General features: G+C 46.4%; 1 protein-coding gene across 3 annotated transcripts; it reads left to right on the forward strand.

The window, feature by feature from the left end:
- The first annotated feature begins 34 nt into the window (after positions 1-34).
- On the forward strand, positions 35-21,888 carry CCM2 (CCM2 scaffold protein). 3 transcript variants are annotated; one of them, XM_069959207.1, is made up of 11 exons: positions 35-200; positions 3,843-4,121; positions 14,618-14,797; positions 15,244-15,327; positions 15,823-16,006; positions 16,116-16,252; positions 16,339-16,474; positions 17,323-17,380; positions 17,576-17,690; positions 18,181-18,319; positions 19,508-21,888. In XM_069959207.1, the coding sequence occupies exons 2-11, from the start codon at positions 4,092-4,094 to the stop codon at positions 19,810-19,812; spliced, it is 1,368 nt and encodes a 455-aa protein (XP_069815308.1). In that variant the 5' UTR covers positions 35-200; positions 3,843-4,091; the 3' UTR covers positions 19,813-21,888. The 3 variants fall into 3 exon arrangements, with proteins under 3 accessions (XP_069815308.1, XP_069815309.1, XP_069815310.1); XM_069959208.1 differs by having other exon boundaries at positions 14,621-14,797; XM_069959209.1 differs by lacking the exons at positions 35-200; positions 3,843-4,121 and adding an exon at positions 11,239-11,366 and having other exon boundaries at positions 14,621-14,797.
- The last annotated feature ends 948 nt before the right edge of the window (positions 21,889-22,836 follow it).

The following is a 22,836-nucleotide window of genomic DNA, read 5'->3' on the forward strand; positions in this document are numbered from 1 at the left end:
GAACCGCTCGCCTCCCTCCTGCCGCTCAGATGACGTCAGTCCTCCAGACACGCCCCGTCCCTTCACACACTTTTCGCGTCGCGCTGCATGCTGGGAAGTCTACACCCAACATGGCAGGAGACTTGAAAAGATTCTGGGGCGCCCGGCGAGAGGAAAAGAGCGAAGAGGAGGAAGTGTGAGGCGGGGGCTGCGAGCGGGACGTGAGTGCTGTGTGCATCACTGTAATCAGTCCCCTGTCATCCCCTCTGTGCCTCACTATTATCTGTCCCCTCCCCTTCTCACCAGTGTGCCTCACTATTATCTGTCCCCTTCTCACCGGTGTGTCTCACTATTATCTGTCCCCTCCCCTTCTCACCAGTGTGTCTCACTATTATCTGTCCCCTCCCCTTCTCACCGGTGTGTCTCACTATTATCTGTCCCCTCCCCTTCTCACCAGTGTGTCTCACTATTGTCTGTCCCCTCCCCTTCTCACCAGTGTGTCTCACTATTATCTGTCCCCTCCCCTTCTCACCAGTGTGTCTCACTATTATCTGACCCCTCCCCTTCTCACCAGTGTGTCTCACTATTATCTGTCCCCTCCCCTTCCCACCGGTGTGTCTCACTATTATCTGTCCCCTCCCCTTCTCACCGGTGTGTCTCACTATTATCTGTCCCCTCCCCTTCTCACCGGTGTGTCTCACTATTATCTGTCCCCTCCCCTTCTCACCAGTGTGTCTCACTATCTGTCCCCTTCTCACCAGTGTGTCTCACTATTATCTGTCCCCTTCTCACCAGTGTGTCTCACTATTATCTGTCCCCTTCTCACCAGTGTGTCTCACTATTGTCTGTCCCCTCCCCTTCTCACCAGTGTGTCTCACTATTATCTGTCCCCTCCCCTTCTCACTGGTGTGTCTCACTATTATCTGTCCCCTCCCCTTCTCACCGGTGTGTCTCACTATTGTCTGTCCCCTCCCCTTCTCACCAGTGTGTCTCACTATTGTCTGTCCCCTCCCCTTCTCACCAGTGTGTCTCACTATTGTCTGTCCCCTCCCCTTCTTACCGGTGTGTCTCACTATTATCTGTCCCCTCCCCTTCTCACCGGTGTGTCTCACTATTATCTGTCCCCTCCCCTTCTCACCGGTGTGTCTCACTATTATCTGTCCCCTCCCCTTCTCACCGGTGTGTCTCACTATTATCTGTCCCCTTCTCACCAGTGTGTCTCACTATTATCTGTCCCCTTCTCACCAGTGTGTCTCACTATTATCTGTCCCCTTCTCACCAGTGTGTCTCACTATTGTCTGTCCCCTCCCCTTCTCGCTATTATCTGCCCCCTCTCTTCTCACTAGTGTGCCTCCCTACTCTTAACTGTCCCCTCCCCTCCTCACTATTATCTGCCCCCCCCTCCTATCACCATTGTGCCTCACTATTACTTGTCCCCTCCCCTTCCCAACAGTGTGTCTCACTAGTACCTGTCCTCCCCCTTTTCACCAATGTGCCTCTCTATTATTTGTCCCCTCCCCTTCTCACCTGTGTGTTTCACTATTATCTGTCCCCCTCCTACTACCAGTGTGTCTCACTATTATCTGTCCCCTCCCCTTCTCACCAGTGTGTTTAGAGTGAATGTACCATCAGGCCTGAGCTGAAGCACTGGAGGCAGGCCGACCCTCCCCCAGTGGGAGGAACCCCCCGGCCTTCTATGATGCGGCTCCATTAAAATCAATGAAGCCGCATCATAGAGGGGCGGGGTTTCCTGCCACTGAGGGTGGGTCGGCCTGCCTCCAGTGCTTCAGCTCAGGCCTGATGGTACATTCACTTTAACTATTATCTGTCCCCTCCCCCCCAGTGTGATTTACTATTATTTGTCCCCTCCCCTTCTCACTAGTGTGTCTCACTATTGTCTGTCCCCTCCCCTTCTCACTAGTGTGTCTCACTATTGTCTGTCCCCTCCCCTTCTCACCAGTGTGCCTCACTATTATCTGTCCCCTCCCCTTCTCACCAGTGTGTCTCACTATTGTCTGTCCCCTCCCCTTCTCACCAGTGTCTCACTATTATCTGTCCCCTCCCCTTCTCACCAGTGTGTCTCACTATTATCTGTCCCCTCCCCTTCTCACCAGTGTGTTTCACTATTATCTGTCCCCTCCCCTTCTCACCAGTGATCCTCACTAGAAATGAGCGAACCTGGAGCATGCTCGAGTCGATCCGGATCCGAACTTTCGGCATTTGATTAGCGGTGGCTGCTGAAGTTGGATAAAGCCCTAAGGTTATATGGAAATCATGGATATAGTCATTGGCTGTATCCATGTTTTCCAGACAACCTTAGAGCTTTATCCAAGTTCTGCAGCCCCAGCTAATCAAATACCGAACGTTCGGGTTCGGATCTACCCGAACCCGGTTCGCTCATCTCTAGTCCTCACTATTATCTGTCCCCTTCTCACCGGTGTGTCTTACTATTATCTGTCCCCTCCCCTTCTCATCTGTGTGCCTCACTATTATCTGCCCCCTTCTCACCGGTGTGTCTCACTATTATCTGTTCCTTTCCCTTCTCACTAGTGTGCTGCACTATTATATGTCCTCTCCCTTTCTCACCATTGTGCCTCACTATTATCTGTCCCCTTCCCATTCTCATCGGTGTGTCTCACTATTACTTGTCCCCTCCCCTTCTCACCAGTGTGTCTCACTATTATCTGTCCCCTCCCCTTCTCACCAGTGTGTCACACTATTACTTGTCCCCTCCCCTTCTCACCAGTGTTTCTCACTATTATCTGTCCCCTCCCCTTCTCACTAGTGTGTCTCACTATTATCTGCCCCCCCTCCTATCATCAATGTGTCTTACTATTATCTGTCCCTTTCCCTTGTCACCAGTGTGTCTCACTATTGTCTGTCCCCTTCCCATTCTCACCAGTGTGTCTCACTATTGTCTGTCCCCTTCCCATTCTCACCGGTGTGTCTCACTATTACTTGTCCCCTCCCCTTCTCACCAGTGTGTCTCACTATTATCTGTCCCCTCCCCTTCTCACCGGTGTGTCTCACTATTATCTGTCCCCTCCCCTTCTCACCAGTGTGTCTCACTATTATCTGTCCCCTCCCCTTCTCACCGGTGTGTCTCACTATTATCTGTCCCCTCCCCTTCTCACCAGTGTGTCTCACTATTGTCTGTCCCCTCCCCTTCTCACCAGTGTGTCTCACTATTATCTGTCCCCTCCCCTTCTCACCAGTGTGTCTCACTATTATCTGACCCCTCCCCTTCTCACCAGTGTGTCTCACTATTATCTGTCCCCTCCCCTTCCCACCGGTGTGTCTCACTATTATCTGTCCCCTCCCCTTCTCACCGGTGTGTCTCACTATTATCTGTCCCCTCCCCTTCTCACCGGTGTGTCTCACTATTATCTGTCCCCTCCCCTTCTCACCAGTGTGTCTCACTATTATCTGTCCCCTCCCCTTCTCACCAGTGTGTCTCACTATTATCTGTCCCCTCCCCTTCTCACCGGTGTGTCTCACTATTATCTGTCCCCTCCCCTTCTCACCAGTGTGTCTCACTATTATCTGTCCTTTTCCCTTGTCACCAGTGTGTCACACTATTATCTGTTCCCTCCCCTTCTCACCAGTGTGTCTCACTATTGTCTGTCCCCTTCCCATTCTCACCAGTGTGTCTCACTATTATCTGTCCCCTCCCCTTCTCACCAGTGTGTCTCACTATTGTCTGTCCCCTTCCCATTCTCACCAGTGTGTCTCACTATTGTCTGTCCCCTCCCCTTCTCACCAGTGTGTCTCACTATTGTCTGTCCCCTTCCCATTCTCACCAGTGTGTCTCACTATTGTCTTTCCCTTTATTATCCGTAACTCTCTCATCTTTTATCTTGCAGATGCGTTGCTCACGTGGACTCCATCATCAGGTTTTAGTTTCCCAGCACCAGTAATCTCGCCCCATCGTATCTGCCCCCGGCCGCTCCCACCACAAGGCTCCTCCATCCCATAATCCCCCCTGTGGCTGCTGGGCTGCAGGCATGTCATTGTACTCCCCATCACGGGCGACAGCAGCACCATCCCCCACCTCTCCCCACTCATCATCTGCCGCCCAGGATCGTAAGAGGAGGAGACTCTGCAGGTGAGAGATGGAAGATGACGGCAAGAAGGGCAAAAAGGTAAGAGCCAATCTGGAGTATGTGGGGGAAGAGTGTATGCTCCTGGGTTCTAATCTGCTGCATGGGCCATGTGTATCCCCCAAAGACCAGAGTCACTTCTATCTCTTATGTACCTCATACATAGCAGAATAGCATGACCACACCAGCAGAATAGTGAGTGCAGCTCTGGAGTATAATACAGGATGTAAGTCAGGATCAGTAATGTCCTCTATGTACACAGTGATTAAACATTTGTTGAGGTAAGTAAACTGTAAGGTGATGATCTATGGAAATACCCACAGGTTGTCCTGTGACTTCCCTGTTGGCTCCTGTGCTGTTTGCTGTGTGTTATATACAGGGCGATTCCTCCTCCTCCTCTGTATATTGGTGTTCTTCTTTATTACTGTAGTGTTCCCCGGTGTAATTTCAGTTGTGGATTCTTTGTCCAGACGACCCCTTTATGTTGATCAGAGTAAGGAGCCTCTTACCTGACAGGAAACGTCTCCACGGTTGTGGCAGATTCTATTATTAAGCAGAACATCTGCTGTGGAGGCTGCAGAATTATATAAATAGTGCTGGGACTTTACATCTTACGGGTCTCTATGTGACTCTCAGTAAATGGAAACCTTATTACCCACTTCCTGAGGCAAAAAAGTGCACTAAACGAATACATCTTACAGCAGAGGGTTTGGTACAGTTGTAGCTATTGTGTACAATCGTCTGTTAGCAAAACACATTAGCAGCACAAAGTGCTCTTGTCTCGATGGTTTGGTGCAGCGTAATGTATTATTATGTATCCGTTTTAGATCCAGGCTGTTAAAGGAGTTATCCAGGACTAGAAAAACATAGCTGATTTACAGCTTACACTACCCAGTACTGCTCTGTAATGTCCTCCACACTACTGCTGCTTCTGAGGGTGTGTCACAGAGATGTAGAGCCCCTCTTCTCCTTGTATGGAGACGTTGTAGCAGTATATTTACACCCACTAGCTCAGCAACAACTGAAGATTAGAGATAGAGCCTATAGAGGAGAGCACTGAATATACAGGTTATATAATGGTCGGATTTAGTACTGCTCCCCTGTGCACACGGCAGGTTACACTGAAACTTTATTGCCTGGAGTTGATTGTAACACTCCCTAACCATGATGAAGTCTAGTGATATTTAACCCTCACCTTGTCGTATAGCTCTGCATTATTAATGGAGCGGTGTCCAGTGCGCTCAGGTACAAAGCTGTGGTGTGTAGATCAGCTGATAGCCATGTCCTATTCACCCGGGGATCCAACCGGCAGCTGCACGGAACACCGCGTCGTCCCCTCCGTTCCCGGCAGTGGACATTGGGGTTCAGGTGACTGTGTATATGGCTCTTATTATGTTACCTGCTGCAGTGAGAGAGACGACGGAAGACAGGTATGTGCTCTGATCTGTACTGGTAATGGTCGCCCCCTGCCCCTCAGCTTACACAGCTGAATATCTGGTGTCAAGTAGTCATTGGGAGAAGTTGCGTCTAGTTTGGAGGTGCAGATATAATGTGGCGTCACACAAGATTCATTGTAATCAATAGATCAGTAGTGCAATGTGATAAACCGGGGACTGCAGACCCCCTAATAGAGTGTATGCATGGAGGATGTGTAATGTAAACCCCTAATAGAGTGTATAGATGGAAGATATGTGATGTAGACCCCCTAATACACTGTATGGATGGAGGATGTGTGATATAGACCCCCTAATAGAGTGTATGGATGAAGGATGTGTGATGTAGACCCCCTAATAGAATGTATGGAGGATGTGTGATGTAGACCCCCTAATACAGTGTATGGATGAATGATGTGTGATGTACACCCACTAATAGAGTGTATGGAGGGTGTGTGATGTACACCCCCTAATACAGTGTATGGAGGATGTGTAATGTAGACCCCCTAATAGAGTGTATGGATGGAGGGTGTAATGCAGACCCCCTAATAGAGTGTATGGATGGAGGATGTGTAATGTAGACCCCCTAATAGTGTGTATGGATGGAGGATGTGTAATGTAGACCCCCTAATAGAGTATATGGATGAAGGATGTGTAATGCAGACCCCCTAATAGAGTGTATGGATGGAGGATGTGTAATGCAGACCCCCTAATAGAGTGTATGGATGGAGGATGTGTAATGCAGACCCCCTAATAGAGTGTATGGATGGAGGGTGTAATGCAGACCCCCTAATAGAGTGTATGGATGGAGGATGTGTAATGTAGACCCCCTAATAGTGTGTATGGATGGAGGATGTGTAATGTAGACCCCCTAATAGAGTATATGGATGAAGGATGTGTAATGCAGACCCCCTTGTAGCTCATATTTTCTTTGTCCACTAGGTGGAGGTGGAGCTTTCATTTACTTACATGGGTTCTCTATTAGGACCTGGGTGTAATATACACTGAATATCCCTACTCCATCTAGTATCAGGTTCGGCCTTCAGAACAGCAGAAATTCACTGTCACATAGACCCCAGTTGATGATGAAGGGTTTTGCAGGAATATTATCCCATGTGGACAAGATGGCTTTTCTCTCTTCTCAGTGCACATTAGATGGGATGTGTTCCTGCCACTGTCAGTGGTGTGAGTCTCCCAGCACTGTGCACTATGATAAATTGCTATGATATGATTAAACCCCAACCCATGTGGTAGCCAACCCAACCAAAATTGCCCCACATATTAGCCAGCCCTCCCAATAGTGCCCAAATAGTAGCCAGCCCCCCAAGTGTCCCATATAGTAGCCAACCCTCCCCAATAGTCTCATATAGTAGCCACCCCTCCCCAATAATCTTATGTAGTAGCCAGCCCTCCCCCATAGTCTCTTATATAGTAGCCAGCCCTCCCCCATAGTCTCTTATATAGTAGCCAGCCCTCCCCCATAGTCTCTTATATAGTAGCCAGCCCTCCCCAATAGTCTCTTATATAGTAGCCAGCCCTCCCCCATAGTCTCTTATATAGTAGCCAGCCCTCCCCAATAGTCTCTTATATAGTAGCCAGCCCTCCCAATAGTGCCCAAATAGTAGCCAGCCCCCAAGTGTCCCATATAGTAGCCAACCCTCCCCAATAGTCTCATATAGTAGCCACCCCTCCCCAATAATCTTATGTAGTAGCCAGCCCTCCCCCATAGTCTTATGTAGTAGCCAACCCTCCCCCATAGTCTCTTATATAGTAGCCAGCCCTCCCCCATAGTCTCTTATATAGTAGCCAGTCCTCCCCATTAATCTCATTTAGTAGCCAGCCCTCCCCATAGTCTCTTATATAGTAGCCAGTCCTCCCCAATAATCTCATATAGTAGCCAGCCCTCCCCTGTAGTCTCATAAAGTAGCCAGTCCTCCCCATAGTCTCTTACATATAGCCCCCCATACTTAAAGAAGAAGTTCGGCCAAAAGTATTTTTTTAATATGTTATTACTTATGGAAAGTTAGACAAATTCCTAATGTACATTAATTATGGGAAATGCACATACTACTATTTTGTTTAATTTAGTAGGTCATGGAGACTTCAAATTCTCTGAAATAACGCGACATCACAAATCAGGTGTAATTCCAATGGAGTGTTCAGCAGGGGGCGCACTATGTATATATAGTATTCAATGAGTACCATTGACTTCTATATATATAGTGCGCCCCTGGTGGACACACTATGGAATCAATGGCTGTCTATGGAACAGGTCTGTATGCACACATATACACTGTACTACTCCCCCATCTGAGCAGATGATGGGGGAGTAGTATCGGCCACCCCCATCACCAATCCGGCCCCCCTGCTGCCGCCACATATGCTCTGTACTACTTCCCCATCATCTGCTCATCCTATGAGCAGATGATGGGGAAATAGTACCAGGGCTATCTGCATTGCCGCCAATGCCGCCCCTGCACTTCAACCTGATCCTGGAGCCACATATGCTCTGGTACTACTTCCCCATCATCTACTCATACTATGAGCAGATGATGGGGAAGTAGTACCAGGGCTATCCCCATCACCACCAATGCCTGCCCCTGCTGTCACTTGTACTCTGCATACCTCCAGTGGCCGCAGCTCCGGCGTGCCAGGCGGGTCCGCTGCGGTAATTGAGGCCCCGGTCTCAGGGAGGAAGTAGGCCTGAGACCGAGGCCTACTTCCTCCCTGAGATCGGGGCCTCCTTTCTCAATTACAACAGCGCGGACGCCGGAGCTGCGGCCACCGGAGGTATGCAGGGTACGAGTGAAAGCAGGGGCGGCGGTGATGGGGATAGCCCTGGTACTACTTCCCCATCATCTGCTCATAGTATGAGCAGATGATGGGGAAGTAGTACAGAGCATATGTGGCGGCAGCAGGGGGGCTGGATTGGTGATGGGGATGGCCCTGGTACTACTCCCCCATCATCTGCTCATACTATGAGCAGATGATGGGGGAGTAGTACAGTGTATATGTGTGCATACAGACCTGTTCCATAGACAGTCATTGATTCCATAGCGTGTCCAGCAGGGGCGCACTATATATAGAAGTCAATGGTACTCATTGAATTATATAGTGCGCCCCCTTCTGGACACTCCATTGGAATTACACCTGATTTGTGACGTCACTGTATTTCAGGGAAATTAAGGGAAATAGCCCTATATGTGCATTTCCCATAATTAATGTACATTAGGAATTTGTCTAAATTTCCATAAGTAATAACATATTAAAAAATACTTTTGGCTGGAGTTGTCCTTTAACCCATCCTGCTGGTCCCACTTCTGATGCCGGTCCCGCCGCAAAGATATGGTTGCCCTCTCGATTATAATATGAGCAGCTGTTCGGACCAACCATATCATAATCTAATGCAATTGCAGGCCAGATGTAATTCAAAGCCTGAATTGCCTGGCGGGCCAAAAATAATGGCACCATGGGCCAAAGTTTGACATGACTGATCCAGATGGTCCACCACCACCACCATTACACCTTCTCTACCAGCCTTACCTGTTCACACCTGACAGGAAGGCTCCTCACTATTTATCCCATCCTATTAGGTGTTTTACCAATTCTGCCTGAAGGTGGCACAGTCTCCATTCATCTGCTCTTATGTAGATGTGATATAACTAGACACCTCCCCCCCCACCCCTTGTACTTCCCATAAAGCCTTTGGCTGTCCAGGCATGATGGAAGTTGTAGTGCTGCCACAGCTGGAGGGCGGCAGATGGGACACCCCTGCTCTAGAGGAAAACTTTCACCATAGGTGATGTCAGAGGGAAGGGGTAGTTTGTATTTTTTTTTTTTTTATCATAAAGAGGTACTCCAGGGGTACTTTACTGACACCTGTATAATTGTGTATAGGAATTTAACCCCTCAGGTTTTATAATAAAAAGACATATACACCTGACATGACATTGCATGCACCAAGATGGAAGGTGACAACCACAGGGATAACATGGAGTAGTTGTCAGGTGTTGTATTGTCTGTCCCTGTATATCATATACAGTGTTTGTCTCTGCTGCGGTTTTTGGGTTCCTGCACCTCCCCCATCCCACGGTGACATGATGTTTGTCCAGAGAAGGTGAGGAGCTCTCCGTCCTGGAAACTTTCCGTGGATCCATGAGTTCTGCACATTCTCAGGACTCTTAGACAATCTGCGTTTCCAGCGCCGGTGCCAGAACATTCATAACAGGAAAGCGGAACATACCGGGTGTTGTCTGCTGCAGCGCTCCTGCCTTACCTGGTGTGCCCCAAGTGAATGTGCGGGACCCTGACCCCATTATAGCTGCAGGCATGGGCTCAGCTGTAAGATCAGAGCAAGAAACCCAAAGGAATCACTGCAAGAATAACAACACCTTACCTGTCCTGTGCTCAGTGCCATGCATGTAATGTAATATATCAGCTGCAACAAGTCAGAAAAGGGAAGAGACAACTCAAGAGCGCACAATACTACACAAGTGTGATAGGGCTAAACCCAGTATGCACAATGTCTGTTCTGAGCTGAATATCTACTATAATACTGCCTCCTATATACAAGAATATAACCACTATAATACTGCTCCTATATACAGGAATATAACTACTTTAATACTGTCTCCTATATACAAGAATATAACCACTATAATACTGCTCCTATATACAGGAATATAACTACTATAATACTGCTCCTATATACAAGAATATAACTACTATAATACTGCTCCTATATACAAGAATATAACTACTATAATACTGCTCCTATATACAAGAATATAACTACTATAATACTGCTCCTATATACAAGAATATAACTACTATAATACTGCTCCTATATACAAGAATATAACTACTATAATCAGCACAAGCCATTGAGAAAGTAAAAACCAGCGGCACTCACCGGGTTAATGCAGTGATGGTGATTTATTGGTAAGATGTCATCTTGCAGGCAACTTCAGGGCAGGGGGAGACAGGTCCAAAGGTGCTGTGCACCGTGGCAACAGCCGTTTCGCGGGCTAACTTTCCCGCTTCATCTAGCTAGATGAAGCGGGAAAGTTAGCCCGCGAAACGGCTGTTGCCACGGTGCACAGCACCTTTGGACCTGTCTCCCCCTGCCCTGAAGTTGCCTGCAAGATGACATCTTACCAATAAATCACCATCACTGCATTAACCCGGTGAGTGCCGCTGGTTTTTACTTTCTCAATGGCTTGTGCTGATTAAATGAACTGCTTTCTCATTTACGCTGAGCACCACTGTGATGCAGGAATGTCACTGAGATTACTCAGTTAACAAGGACTACAACGCACCTTATCACGCAAGGTCACTCAACCTGAACACACAAATAGCTCCATACAAACTACGGGTTACTGATAGTGCCAACACATCTACTTGCTTGTGAATATAACTACTATAATACTGCACCCTATGTACAAGAATATAACTACTATAATACTGCTCCTATATACAGGAATATAACTACTATAATACTGCTCCTATATACAGGAATATAACTACTATAATACTGCACCCTATGTACAAGAATATAACTACTATTACTCCTCTTGGCAGCAGATGGTAAGTAGGTGGTAGTATTTTGCACTGTGTAGTCTGGGTTTCCTCTCGCTGTCTGGGTGGGGTTGTCTTGTTCTCGGTGCGGTCTGTCACTTCCCTCACTGCCTGTTCCTGGGAATTGTCTTTGCTCCTGTCAGTACGGTGGGTGCGCCTCCCCCCTCCCTCGCCCCGTACGCTGTATAAAACCCTGCAGCCTATATATATCATGCACACAATGGACGCCGCTGACCTCCGCCTCTTCATGTAAGGGGTCTCCTCTCTCCATGTCATGGTACGTATGTCAGGTCTGTGGTTGTGCTGTCTCTTTCCTGTGTTTATAGTGGGATTTAGTCACTGTGGTTGGTCCTGATGCCATGGAGGTTGTGTCACCCTGAGTCACACTAACGTACATGTTATAAAGTGGCACTTTCCCATCCCTGCTTCATCTGTATATGTGTCAGTATTCACTGGAGTCCTTTTATTCTGTTCCTGAACCTGAAGCAGCAGGGGCTGCAGTGTAGTGGTAAGAGGAATCACCTGTATAAACCTGTAGCACTTGTCAGTGGTTTGTTACAGTGTATCAGTACAGGAGAGGTGGTTGCTGCATTGTGCTGTTTGTCAGGAAGTTGTGGTCCCCGCTCCTTCCTGCTTACTGACTGCCGTGTGAACTGTACAGAGAGCGTAGTGTCCGGGCCGGCGGGTGATCTCATGCAGACGAGTGCAGCTCTGAAGGCCTGGCCCCCCCACACTCGCAGATGGATGGAGAGGTAGGAAGAAAGGGGGCAGGTGTGGGGGCAGCCGGGATTGGTGATAACGCAGGAGTAATCGTTTCATTGTTACTGGTAATTGGATATGTAGTTACCATATCATTCCATGAACAAGAGCCGGGTTCATCCAGAACCTCCTGGTTCATGAATAAGATTGTAATACTGCATTGAGGACTGACAGTGAAAGTAACCAGGGGTAAGAGTGTACATATGTATAGGTGACAACCCTTGTGGCCTATAGTTATTGTCACCCATGTCAGTTGACACCGGGAGATGCAGTAGACACCCCTAAAAGGTTATTAAAAGTATTCACATAAACCCGGTGATTTATACATCTTGAAGGGGAAATATAGAGAGGTATTGGGGGATTGTGGGTAAGGTGTTGTCCGCTTCATCAGATTACAGTGTTATTACAGTATCTTCCTCTGTGCGGACGCCAAGTTCCTGTTTCACTAGGTGGTAAAAACCTCTGCCGGTAGGTGAACCAGGCAGGTTGTGGATTGATCTGTTGTATTACCCTTGTCTGCTGAGGGAACATAAGGTTAAAGGTCATGTAACCTCCTGCGGCTTGAGGAGTGACCTGGTGGACAGCGAACCTCTCTTCCTGGATGATCCAGCCCTGATCTCCTGAGCTGAGGAGTGATCTGGTGGGACAGTGACCTCTCTTTCTGGATGATCCAGCCCTGATCTCCTGAGCTGAGGAGTGATCTGGTGGGACAGTGACCTCTCTTTCTGGATGATCCAGCACTGATCTTGTGAGCTCAGGAGTGATCTGGTGGGACAGCGACCTCTCTTCCTGGATGATCCAGCACGGATCTCCTGAGCTGAGGAGTGATCTGGTGGGACAGCGACTTCTCTGCTCCCTAATGATACAGAATTGATCTCCTGAGATGGGGAGTGATCTGGTGGGACAGCGACCTCTCTGCTCCTGGATGATCCAGTATTGATCTCCTGAGCTAAGGAGTGACCTGGGGGGACAGCGACGGATCTTCCTGGATGATCCAGTATTGATCTCCTGAGCTCAGGAGTGATCTGGGGGGACAGCGACCTCTTTTCCTGGATGATCTAGTATTGATGTCTTGAGCTCAGGAGTGATCTGGTGGGACAGCCATCTCTCTGTTCATTGACTCCAGCTTTGCCTTATTGTCACCGGTTGCTGGAGATATTGGTGCTGTTTTTTTAATCTCAGCTTCAGGTGGAAGAAGATGTCTTTAAACTTTCAATGTGTTCACTATGGTGAGAGGGCAGCAGACAGCTCTGGCAGTGGGTTATCTTTCAGAGAACAAAGGGTTCGGGCAGTGAAATTTCATCACATACAACCCCTATCAGGTGGAGATTCGGGAGGCCCCCCACACAATTGCTGACCTCAGTATACAGTGTACAGGGATCTTTATTTTCTCTCTCTTTTTTTCTCTTTTTCTTTTTTTCTCTTTTTTCTTTCTCTCCTTTCTTTCTCTCCTTTCTTTCTTTCTTTCTTTCTTTCTTTCTCTCCTTTCTTTCTTTCTTTCTTTCTTTCTTTCTTTCTTTCTCTTCTTTCTTTCTTTCTTTCTCTTCTTTCTTTCTTTCTTTCTTTCTCTTCTTTCTTTCTTTCTTTCTCTTCTTTCTTTCTTTCTTTCTTTCTTTCTCTTCTTTCTTTCTTTCTTTCTCTTCTTTCTTTCTTTCTTTCTTTCTTTCTTTCTTTCTTTCTCTTCTTTCTTTCTTTCTTTCTTTCTTTCTTTCTTTCTTTCTTTCTTTCTTTCTCTCTCTCCTTTCTTTCTTTCTCTCCTTTCTTTCTTTCTTTCTCTCTCTCCTTTCTTTCTTTCTCTCCTTTCTTTCTTTCTTTCTTTCTCTCTCTCCTTTCTTTCTTTCTTTCTTTCTTTCTTTCTTTCTTTCTTTCTTTCTTTCTTTCTTTCTTTCTCTCTCTCCTTTCTTTCTTTCTTTCTTTCTTTCTTTCTCTTCTTTCTTTCTTTCTTTCTTTCTTTCTTTCTTTCTTTCTCTCTCTCCTTTCTTTCTTTCTCTCCTTTCTTTCTTTCTTTCTCTCTCTCCTTTCTTTCTTTCTCTCCTTTCTTTCTTTCTTTCTTTCTCTCTCTCCTTTCTTTCTTTCTTTCTTTCTTTCTTTCTTTCTTTCTTTCTTTCTTTCTTTCTTTCTCTCTCTCCTTTCTTTCTTTCTCTTCTTTCTTTCTTTCTTTCTTTCTTTCTCTCCTTTCTTTCTTTCTCTTCTTTCTTTCTTTCTTTCTTTCTTTCTCTCCTTTCTTTCTTTCTCTTCTTTCTTTCTTTCTCTCCTTTCTTTCTCTTCTTTCTTTCTTTCTTTCTTTCTCTTCTTTCTTTCTTTCTCTCCTTTCTTTCTTTCTTTCTCTTCTTTCTTTCTTTCTTTCTTTCTCTTCTTTCTTTCTCTTCTTTCTTTCTTTCTTTCTTTCTTTCTTTCTCTCTCTCCTTTCTTTCTTTCTCTCCTTTCTTTCTTTCTTTCTTTCTTTCTTTCTCTCCTTTCTTTCTTTCTTTCTTTCTTTCTTTCTTTCTTTCTTTCTTTCTCTCTCTCCTTTCTTTCTTTCTTTCTTTCTTTCTTTCTTTCTCTCTCTCCTTTCTTTCTTTCTTTCTTTCTTTCTTTCTTTTTCTCTCTTTTTCTCTCTCTTTCTCTCGCTCTCCTTTCTCTCTCTCTCTCTCTTTCTCTCTCTTTTTCTCTCTCTTTCTCTCGCTCTCCTTTCTCTCTCTCTCCCTTAGTAATCATGTTTTTCAGTCATGATACTTTCTTCCATGTCCACTTGTTTTCGTTAACCTCTCATCTGATCCTCTCTCCCAGCAGCCTGGAATTGTGTCTCCATTCAAACGGGTGTTCTTGAAAGGGGAGAAGGGCCGAGACAAGAAGGCTCAGGAGAAGGTGACTGAGCGGAGGCCGCTACACACCGTGTCTGTGTCACAGGCGGAGCATCGCGTGGAGCCCGATGTGCTGCTAAACGATTATATAGAGAAAGAAGTAAAGGTGAGCGGAGTGTGTGACACCATGAGTCACAGGGCACGGGATGTGATGATCCGGAGTATTGGCTACTGCAGACTCCATCCGGACAGCATGGGGCTTTCCTTCACCACTAGGGGCAGTGTAACAATAGACGCAGCTTCTCAACCATCTTTTTTGCAGCTATGAAATGATGGTTAGCATTGTGATTGGACGCCATATTGGTGCCAATTCAAACACAACCAAAAGGATAAATATATAATCACAGTGAGTTACCAGAAGCCTATAGCAGGGGGAGATATAGGGTGCATGCACACGTACAGGATTTGCAGCACATTCAATGGCACAAATTTGAAGTTGCAGATTCGAAGCAAATCTGCAGCATCAAATCTGCTGCAGATCCTGTACGTGTGAACGCACCCATAATGTGTAAGGGTCCTAATCCTGTATTCACTTTTCTGTGTCCTCTCCAGTATTTAGGGCAGTTGACCTCCATCCCCGGATACCTCAATCCATCAAGCCGCACAGAAATTCTTCAGCTTCTTGACAATGCAAAGGTGAGTGACAAAACCAGCACTCTGTGTGTGTGTTTTTGCTTTGGTAAAATGAAAGAGGAGCTGTGATTGATTGCTGCACTGTGTATATATGTATGTGTGTGTATATATATGTATGTGTATATATATATATATGTGTGTGTATGTATATATATATATATATATATATATATATATATATATAATATAAATATATTGTCTGTTATTCCCTGTGGTCCCCGCAGGTGGGTCTGGGACTCTCTCACCAAAGGATACCTGATGTTTCTACTCCTAAAACTTTATAAGTTAGCGTAATTCTCCTTGAAATCTGTAGTACCTGGTGATATGTTCGCATCCATGTTTTTCTAGGTGGATTGTGCCTGGTTGCTAGTATAAATGTATTCTTGCAAAAAGTTAAAATAAATTCTTAAAAAAAAAAAAAAAGAAGAATTGTGGGAGATGTAGCTTTTATGCAGAGCACCTATAAGATTACTACTTTACTTTTGTTTTGCTGTACAGCGGCTGCACCAGCTCCCGGCGCAGCTCACCCAGGAACACGATGCGGTCATTAGCTTATCCGCCTATAACGTCAAGGTGGTGTGGAGAGACGGAGAGGATATCATACTGCGAGTCCCCATTCATGACATAGCCGCAGTCTCCTACATCCGGGATGACTGCCTGCACCTGGTGCTTCTCAAAACAGGTAAGATGGGGTCCTCTACACATCCTGTAATCTGGCGTTTTATAATTCATATAACGATAGAATGAGATCTCCTCCTCCTGATGATGATGATTTTTCTCTTTATCCACAGCCCAAGACCCTGGTATCTCTCCCAGTCAGAGCCTGTCTGCCGAAAGCGGTAAATTGCTGACATCAGGATCGCTGTCAGAGTGCGGGACAGGCCCTGTGGAGTCCTGCTGCCTGGTCATCCTGGCTACAGAGAGTAAAGTAAGCACGTCTGCCATCTTGTCCTCCACCATTTCACGTGGCGCATGTCATGTACATCACTTATTTCTTCCTTTTCCTTCTGACAGGCGACTGCGGAGGAACTGTGCTCGCTACTGGGCCAGGTCTTTCAGATCGTGTACACAGAATCCACCATCGACTTCTTGGACAGAGCCATATTTGATGGTGCGTCGACCCCGACTCGCCATTTGTCTTTACACAGCGGTACGTAAGATAAGTCCAGACATGATGGAGTCTCAGCCGTCCTCCTGAGGATGTGACTGGTACGGAGAGGTTTCTGTCAGGAGATGACACTGCTAAACTGAAAGACACTGAAAGACATCTATGCAATTTCATTATAGACTTTGCATTTTAATTCAATCAAATTAACAAGATCTCTGCTGACTGGTAGTGACTGCAGAGTACAGACATTTACTGTGTAGAAAACTATTATAGCCACTTGTGGCAGGCTGCAGCCATGCTCCTGGACGTTTTTTCGTCCTCTTGTGGCTGGAGGCATAGTGCTGCCAGGGCTAGTGGTTGACAGGGCTGGTAGCCAATGGTTCCCGACCCTGTCAAACACAGCACCACATTAACTATGCACTCCTGATTTGGAGCACATACAGTAAACGGGCCATTGTCAGCACCCGATGGCACTTAACCGGGTTCTGGCAGCGGCTCAAGGTCTATGGGGCAGCCGTGCGTGAATTCCAGATTAATAAAGGACATGTCTTACAATATCCGGGCCTATTTTCTGGCAAGAACACCCATCAGGAAAAATCCTGAAGGGTGTTCATGCCCAGAAGAACCCTATGAGGTCAGGAAATCTATACGGATTTCCTAAAAACGGCAAACAATATATATATATTTTTTATTGAATATAAAATCCACTCAATGCATTATTAGGCGCAAATGCTTTGAAGGCTTTCTAACCCTTTAGATGTCACAGTCAACAGGACTGCAGCACCTGACTGATTTATAGAGAAAAGTGTTTTAACCCTCTTGTGTCTGGTGGGCACAGTGCAATATTTTGGGCTTTGGACCATGAGTAAATGGCATTGTGTTTATTACAGATGATTCTTCAAGCAAAGTGGAGGTGAAGGAGGGCTATGACCTGGAGGCCGGAGCCTTGTGAGTACCGTCCTAGTGATAACCTTGTAACATGGTGCTGATCAGAGAGTTCATTGTATATAGTGAGTGCCCTGCATGGCTCCACTCACCTCCGTAAAGAGTGGAGAGGGCTGGTCATGAGGTTGGGCACCATCCATACGCCATAGAGCGCACAGAACAGGAGTGCAGCCTACTTATCATTATGTTTCCTGACAGCTCCTTCCAGGATTCTCCTGATAATGAAGGAAACTCTCCACCTCACAACAAGACGGCCAGCGAGAGTGAGCTGAGCGCCACGGCGGCGGAGTTACTGCACGACTACATGATGACAGTAAGGGCGAGGTCATGGGACCCATTTTGAACTGTTTATAATATTTGGACCCCAATTTCTGATACTTGAGTCAAGTTATTTTCTGCCCTTTCTTACTACAAGGAAAAGTATGAGGAGGCTGGGTGACAACCAATATGGCTGCCATTACATTGTCCATGGAGGTTGTCTCCTAGTTTTCTCAAGTCTTTGAATGGCAACTCTGTGCGCACAGGTTAGAATACATCCCTTCTGACATAATGCTTCATAACTAGGAGTCTGGGAAAGCTGAGTGACAACCCCTGAGGGAGCTGTAAGGGGATTATATTGCCCTAGTTTATGCAGTGAAACAGCTTTGTTGTCCAGGCTAGCAGACATAGGGGCCAGGTTGTCACTCGGCTTTCCCAGAAACAGAATATAGGACTATCTGATTAGAAGAATCCAGGACCAAGGTTTGGTTTGGAGGCCACAGTTTCTCTTTTCTTCTGCTGATTTCCTGCTTACTTACCTTCAGCTGAGGACAAAGCTTTCTTCCCAAGAGATCCAGCAGTTTGCGATGCTCCTCCATGAGTACCGAAACGGCGCCTCCATCCACGAATTCTGCATCAACCTCCGGCAGCTGTACGGGGACAGCAGGAAGTTCCTGCTACTCGGTAAGGAGAGGCCATAGCTCTTTAACACGTTTCACAGGCTGTCCACAATTGCGGACAGCACTGCGGACCCATTCACACATTCAACACCTCCTTATGTCTTATGGGGTCTGATTGCTATTCTCTAGTGAAAAAGTCTGTGCATTGTAGACAACTACAGATGCGGACCGCACTGTGGACATATGTAGAGATGAGCGAATTTACAATAATAACAAAGCGAATTGCTTTGTTAGCTCTGCAGTCGGCTTATCAGCCTGCTGCCTTTTAACGCAGTGCCGCTCCATTCCGGGAAAAGCTGGATCCAGTCCTGGCAAACTGGGAGAAATTTCTCAGGACTGGATCCAGCATTTCCGAGCACCCTGGGAGGAACGACACTTAAAAGGCAGCTGGATGATAAGCCGACTGCAGAGCTAACAAATTGTTTTGCTTCAGTATTACTGTAAATTCACTCCTCTCTAGACGTGTGATTGTCGCCTTAGTCCACAATGGTACAGGGTCCTGCTGACCTATACTGTAATTTGGGATACAGATACATTGTAGCAAACTATCAGTAGTCGGTGCTGCTCATGTTAGTAACCAAATTGTCTGGATACTGTAACTAACAGAATCTCAGCTTTAAGAAGCAGTTTTCAGTTTATTGTAAATATGAGAAATTTATGTATTTGCGACTTTTTTTTTCACTTTTACACAAAGCTCAGCATGTGCACCGCATTCTATTTACTGCTATGGGACTCTGGGACATAGAGACTAAATGGCATGACACTGCGCATGCTTGACCGCTGCCCTGATCAAATTGAGGGAGCCCCATCCTGGTGATCGTAGTGCCTTCAGCAATCAGACGCTTTTCATCTGTTGTGGATCTGCTGGGTTACTGGTGGGGATCTGTTCCCTAAGGATCTATCTACATAATCGGATATCTGTGACAGTCTCTGGTCTGCCTGGTGGTATACAAGCTGCTGGATACGGCTGACGTAGATCTGCAGGGAAACCAAATCCAACGTTAGTCTCCCTGCACGTAATCTCAGGCAATAGCAATAAGAATAATCAATCCCCTATATATCCCTATGTGAGTGTATAATCGCAGCCAATACCAATAAGAATAACTGCCCCCTATATGAGCGTACTGTATATTCAGCGTTTTGTAATGTCTCTTAGTAAAACGTTTTTCCTCCCGCCTTGTCTTCTGCTCAGGACTTCGACCTTTCATCCCCGAGAAGGACAGCCAACATTTTGAGAACTTCCTGGAAACGATTGGCGTGAAGGACGGCCGTGGGATCATCACGGACAGCTTTGGTCGCTACAGACGGACTATGAGCACCGCCTCCAACTCCACCACAAATGGCAATGGTGCTGTGGAAGGATCAGATGACCAGTCGGTGCCATCTGAAGGAGATGAGTGGGACCGGATGATCTCTGACATCAGCAATGACATTGAGGCCCTTGGGTGTAGTATGGACCAGGACCCCCCACTGCCAGGACCGGCAAACTATTCCTGATCCCCCTCACAAGCAGCTGTCAGTCCAATGCCACCATGTTTCCAGGCCTTTAAAAAATGCAAACCCTACTGGTTGCGGAAACTGCCGGAGGATCGGTGCCCGCTTTATGGCAGTGCCACCTGCCTTTGTTACTAGAAAGAAATGTTGTTGGTGCCCAAATTTTGTTGGGCATGAGAGAGACCCTCATGTGGGCGATTTTTATATCCCAAGTCTATTTGTTACACCCAATCTCCCTGCCCCCACCCCCTGTACTGGACTGAATTTTTACAATGAAGTTTTCTAGTTTGCACAAGAACTTTTTACATTGTTTCGCTCACGATTCAATGTTTGTGTGTTTTATATATATAAAGTTTAAGGTGAAGAGAAGAAAAAACAAAAACCCAAAAAGTTTACCACAATGTGAAACCTGAAGTGCGTGGGGCGGTCGGCGCCAATTCAATGTGGATGATGAACGGTGTGCGTTTGTGTCGCCTCATGTATATTAGTATATATTGTATTCGCACCAGTGTTTGGTGGACCCAGGGGGCGGGGCCTGCAGTTACATAGCTGGGGTGGTGACCTGTGGTTACACGAGCTGGCTCTCAGGCTTGTAGCCCGGGCACGCCTTGTATTTATACTTTGTTGTTGTTACAGTTTATATAACGTCTTGCGCTGTTTACAAGAATCGAGCGATCTCACGGCTTGTGTTGGCGGATCCTGGTTCGGCCGTGTCACCGTTTTATCAATGAGTTTTGCCAGCGTGCCAAAGCCGTGTCTCCTAATGGTCCAAAGGGTGCTGTCAGCTTGGGTAAAGTCATCTTTTACAAATTTCCTCCTGAAGTTGGATGCAGCCCTAGACAGACCAGGAAACATGGATACAGCTTACGGACATGTTCACACAACGTAAGTTCCATACTAATCACCGCCGTTGTTGCAACGGCCGTGATTGGTACGGAACCTACGTTTTGCTGCAGGCCAAGGGAATCCCGGCCGGAGTATATACACGGGGTATACACTCCGGCTGGGATCCCCAGTGGCACCGTAGAAAACTGACATGTCAGTTTTCTGTGGCTGCTATTTAGTGAATAGCGGCTGCAGAAAACCTGTCAGTGCTCACAATGGAGCTCCATTGTGTGCAGAGGGGAATTCAGATGCAGGCACACACGAATGTGCCCGCATCCGAGTTCAGTGGCAGTAAAGATCATCCGGTCAGTACTGCAGTACTGGCCGGGATGATCTTTTCTGACACCGTCCGCTCCGTGACCTGGCCGGGTCTTACACCAGGTGAACTTGGCCATAGAGTGCGTTCACACTGAGGAATTGAGGAGAAAAGTTTTCTGCTTTAAATTCCTCACCGATTCAGCTCTAGCAGAATTTGAGAGGAATTTAAGCCCCCATTGACTTCTATAGTATTCCTCTATGACATGTCAATTCTTTGAGCGAAAAGCAGATCTGCAGCAGAAAATTCTGCAGCTTGAACAGCAGAGCGGAACTTCCATTAAACACAATGGGACATTGCTCTGTACATATTTTATGGGAGGAATTTTAAGCAGATATTGAGAGTGGATTCCTCGCCTATTCCTTTGTGTGAACGCACCCTTGGTCACATGTTCAGGATTTCTCAGAAAGCCCTGCTGCCTGTGCAGTTAGTAGGCAGTGAAGGCCTTAACAAATTGCTGTGGAAGCCAAGATAGGCAAGTCCATTGGCTTATAGTTGTGTGGGCTCATGGGAGTACAAGGACCACAGCCCACACCTAACAGTTGTCCCATTAGTCCTAGGGGATTAGTGAATTGCTAGTTCAGCAATCTAGCCGTCATAAAGTTACTCTTAAAGTTTTACCTATCCCACTCCTGCTAGAGAACAGGAGTCACTGGCCCTGATTAGCCTGTGGCGGCCATCTTGTTTAGGTATGGTGACGCGGTTTATGATCTGAAGGCTTGGATTTTGTGTGTGTTGGGCAAAGACTATAGTTTGTCTTTTTTTTTTTTTATTTTAAAATTTTAGTGCTTTTATATCCGTTGTTTACTCGGCAGTGTGTACACCTCATTTTGTATGTATTATTTTTATCTGTAAATATATGCGTGCATTCAACCTGCTCCTCGACTCCTTCTGTATAATGACACATGATGTTAGCACTTAGCACCATATCCGGTTACCATGCGGCAGATCCTGCACTGTGTTGGATCTAGATCATATGGTTACATAGAGGCACCTCAGGCGAAGGTTGTATAAGATGAATGACTGGGGGTGGGAGGGAAAGTCTGGTGGATTGGATGTCTGCAACCATATTATCTTCTCTAGGGTTATGGTCACATGATATATTTTTGGTCCTTTTAAAAACCATAGTTTTAGCCCTTAGTATGGCCAAAAAAAAAATGTGTGCACGAATATCTGTTTTACAGCGTTCAATAAAACGAAGTCCTAAAACGCTTTTACTTTTTTTTTTTTGAGACATTTTATGCCCAAAAACAGCCAAAACAAATCTGTGAGAATATACCCTGAACCCACAACACCACAAGTAGGAAACGGGTAATGCCCACTGAGCACTGAACCTGCAGCACCACAAGCACAGCACAGGGTGTTCCCTGCTTGTGATGCTGCAGGTTTAGATCTCAGTGGGTGTTCCCTGCTTGTGATGCTGCAGGTTTAGAGCTCAGTGGGTGTTCCCTGCTTGTGATGCTGCAGGCTTAGAGCTCAGCAGGTGTTCTCGCTTGTGATGTTGTAGATTCAGAGCTCAATGGGTGCCCCCTGCTTGTGATCTTGCAGGGTCAGAGCTTCGTGTGTGTTCCCCCTGCTGGAAAACAGCCTTTTGAGTACAAAAAAACCCTCTTTTGCCTAATAAAACCTATTACAGAATTTCTTATAAACACTTGCACTGTTGGATTTCTGCAAAGGTATTTTAAATAACAATTAAGACTTTAAGTTTCATGTTCAGTACTTAGTGGGTGTTCCCTGCCTGTGGTTCTGAGTGAGAACATTTACTAAACCTGCAACATGAACAGCAGGGAACACCCACTGAGCTCCGAACCTGCAGCACCAGTGAC

Source organism: Dendropsophus ebraccatus, chromosome 2 (genome assembly GCF_027789765.1).
Source record: "Dendropsophus ebraccatus isolate aDenEbr1 chromosome 2, aDenEbr1.pat, whole genome shotgun sequence".
In the NCBI taxonomy this organism is placed as follows: domain Eukaryota; kingdom Metazoa; phylum Chordata; class Amphibia; order Anura; family Hylidae; genus Dendropsophus; species Dendropsophus ebraccatus.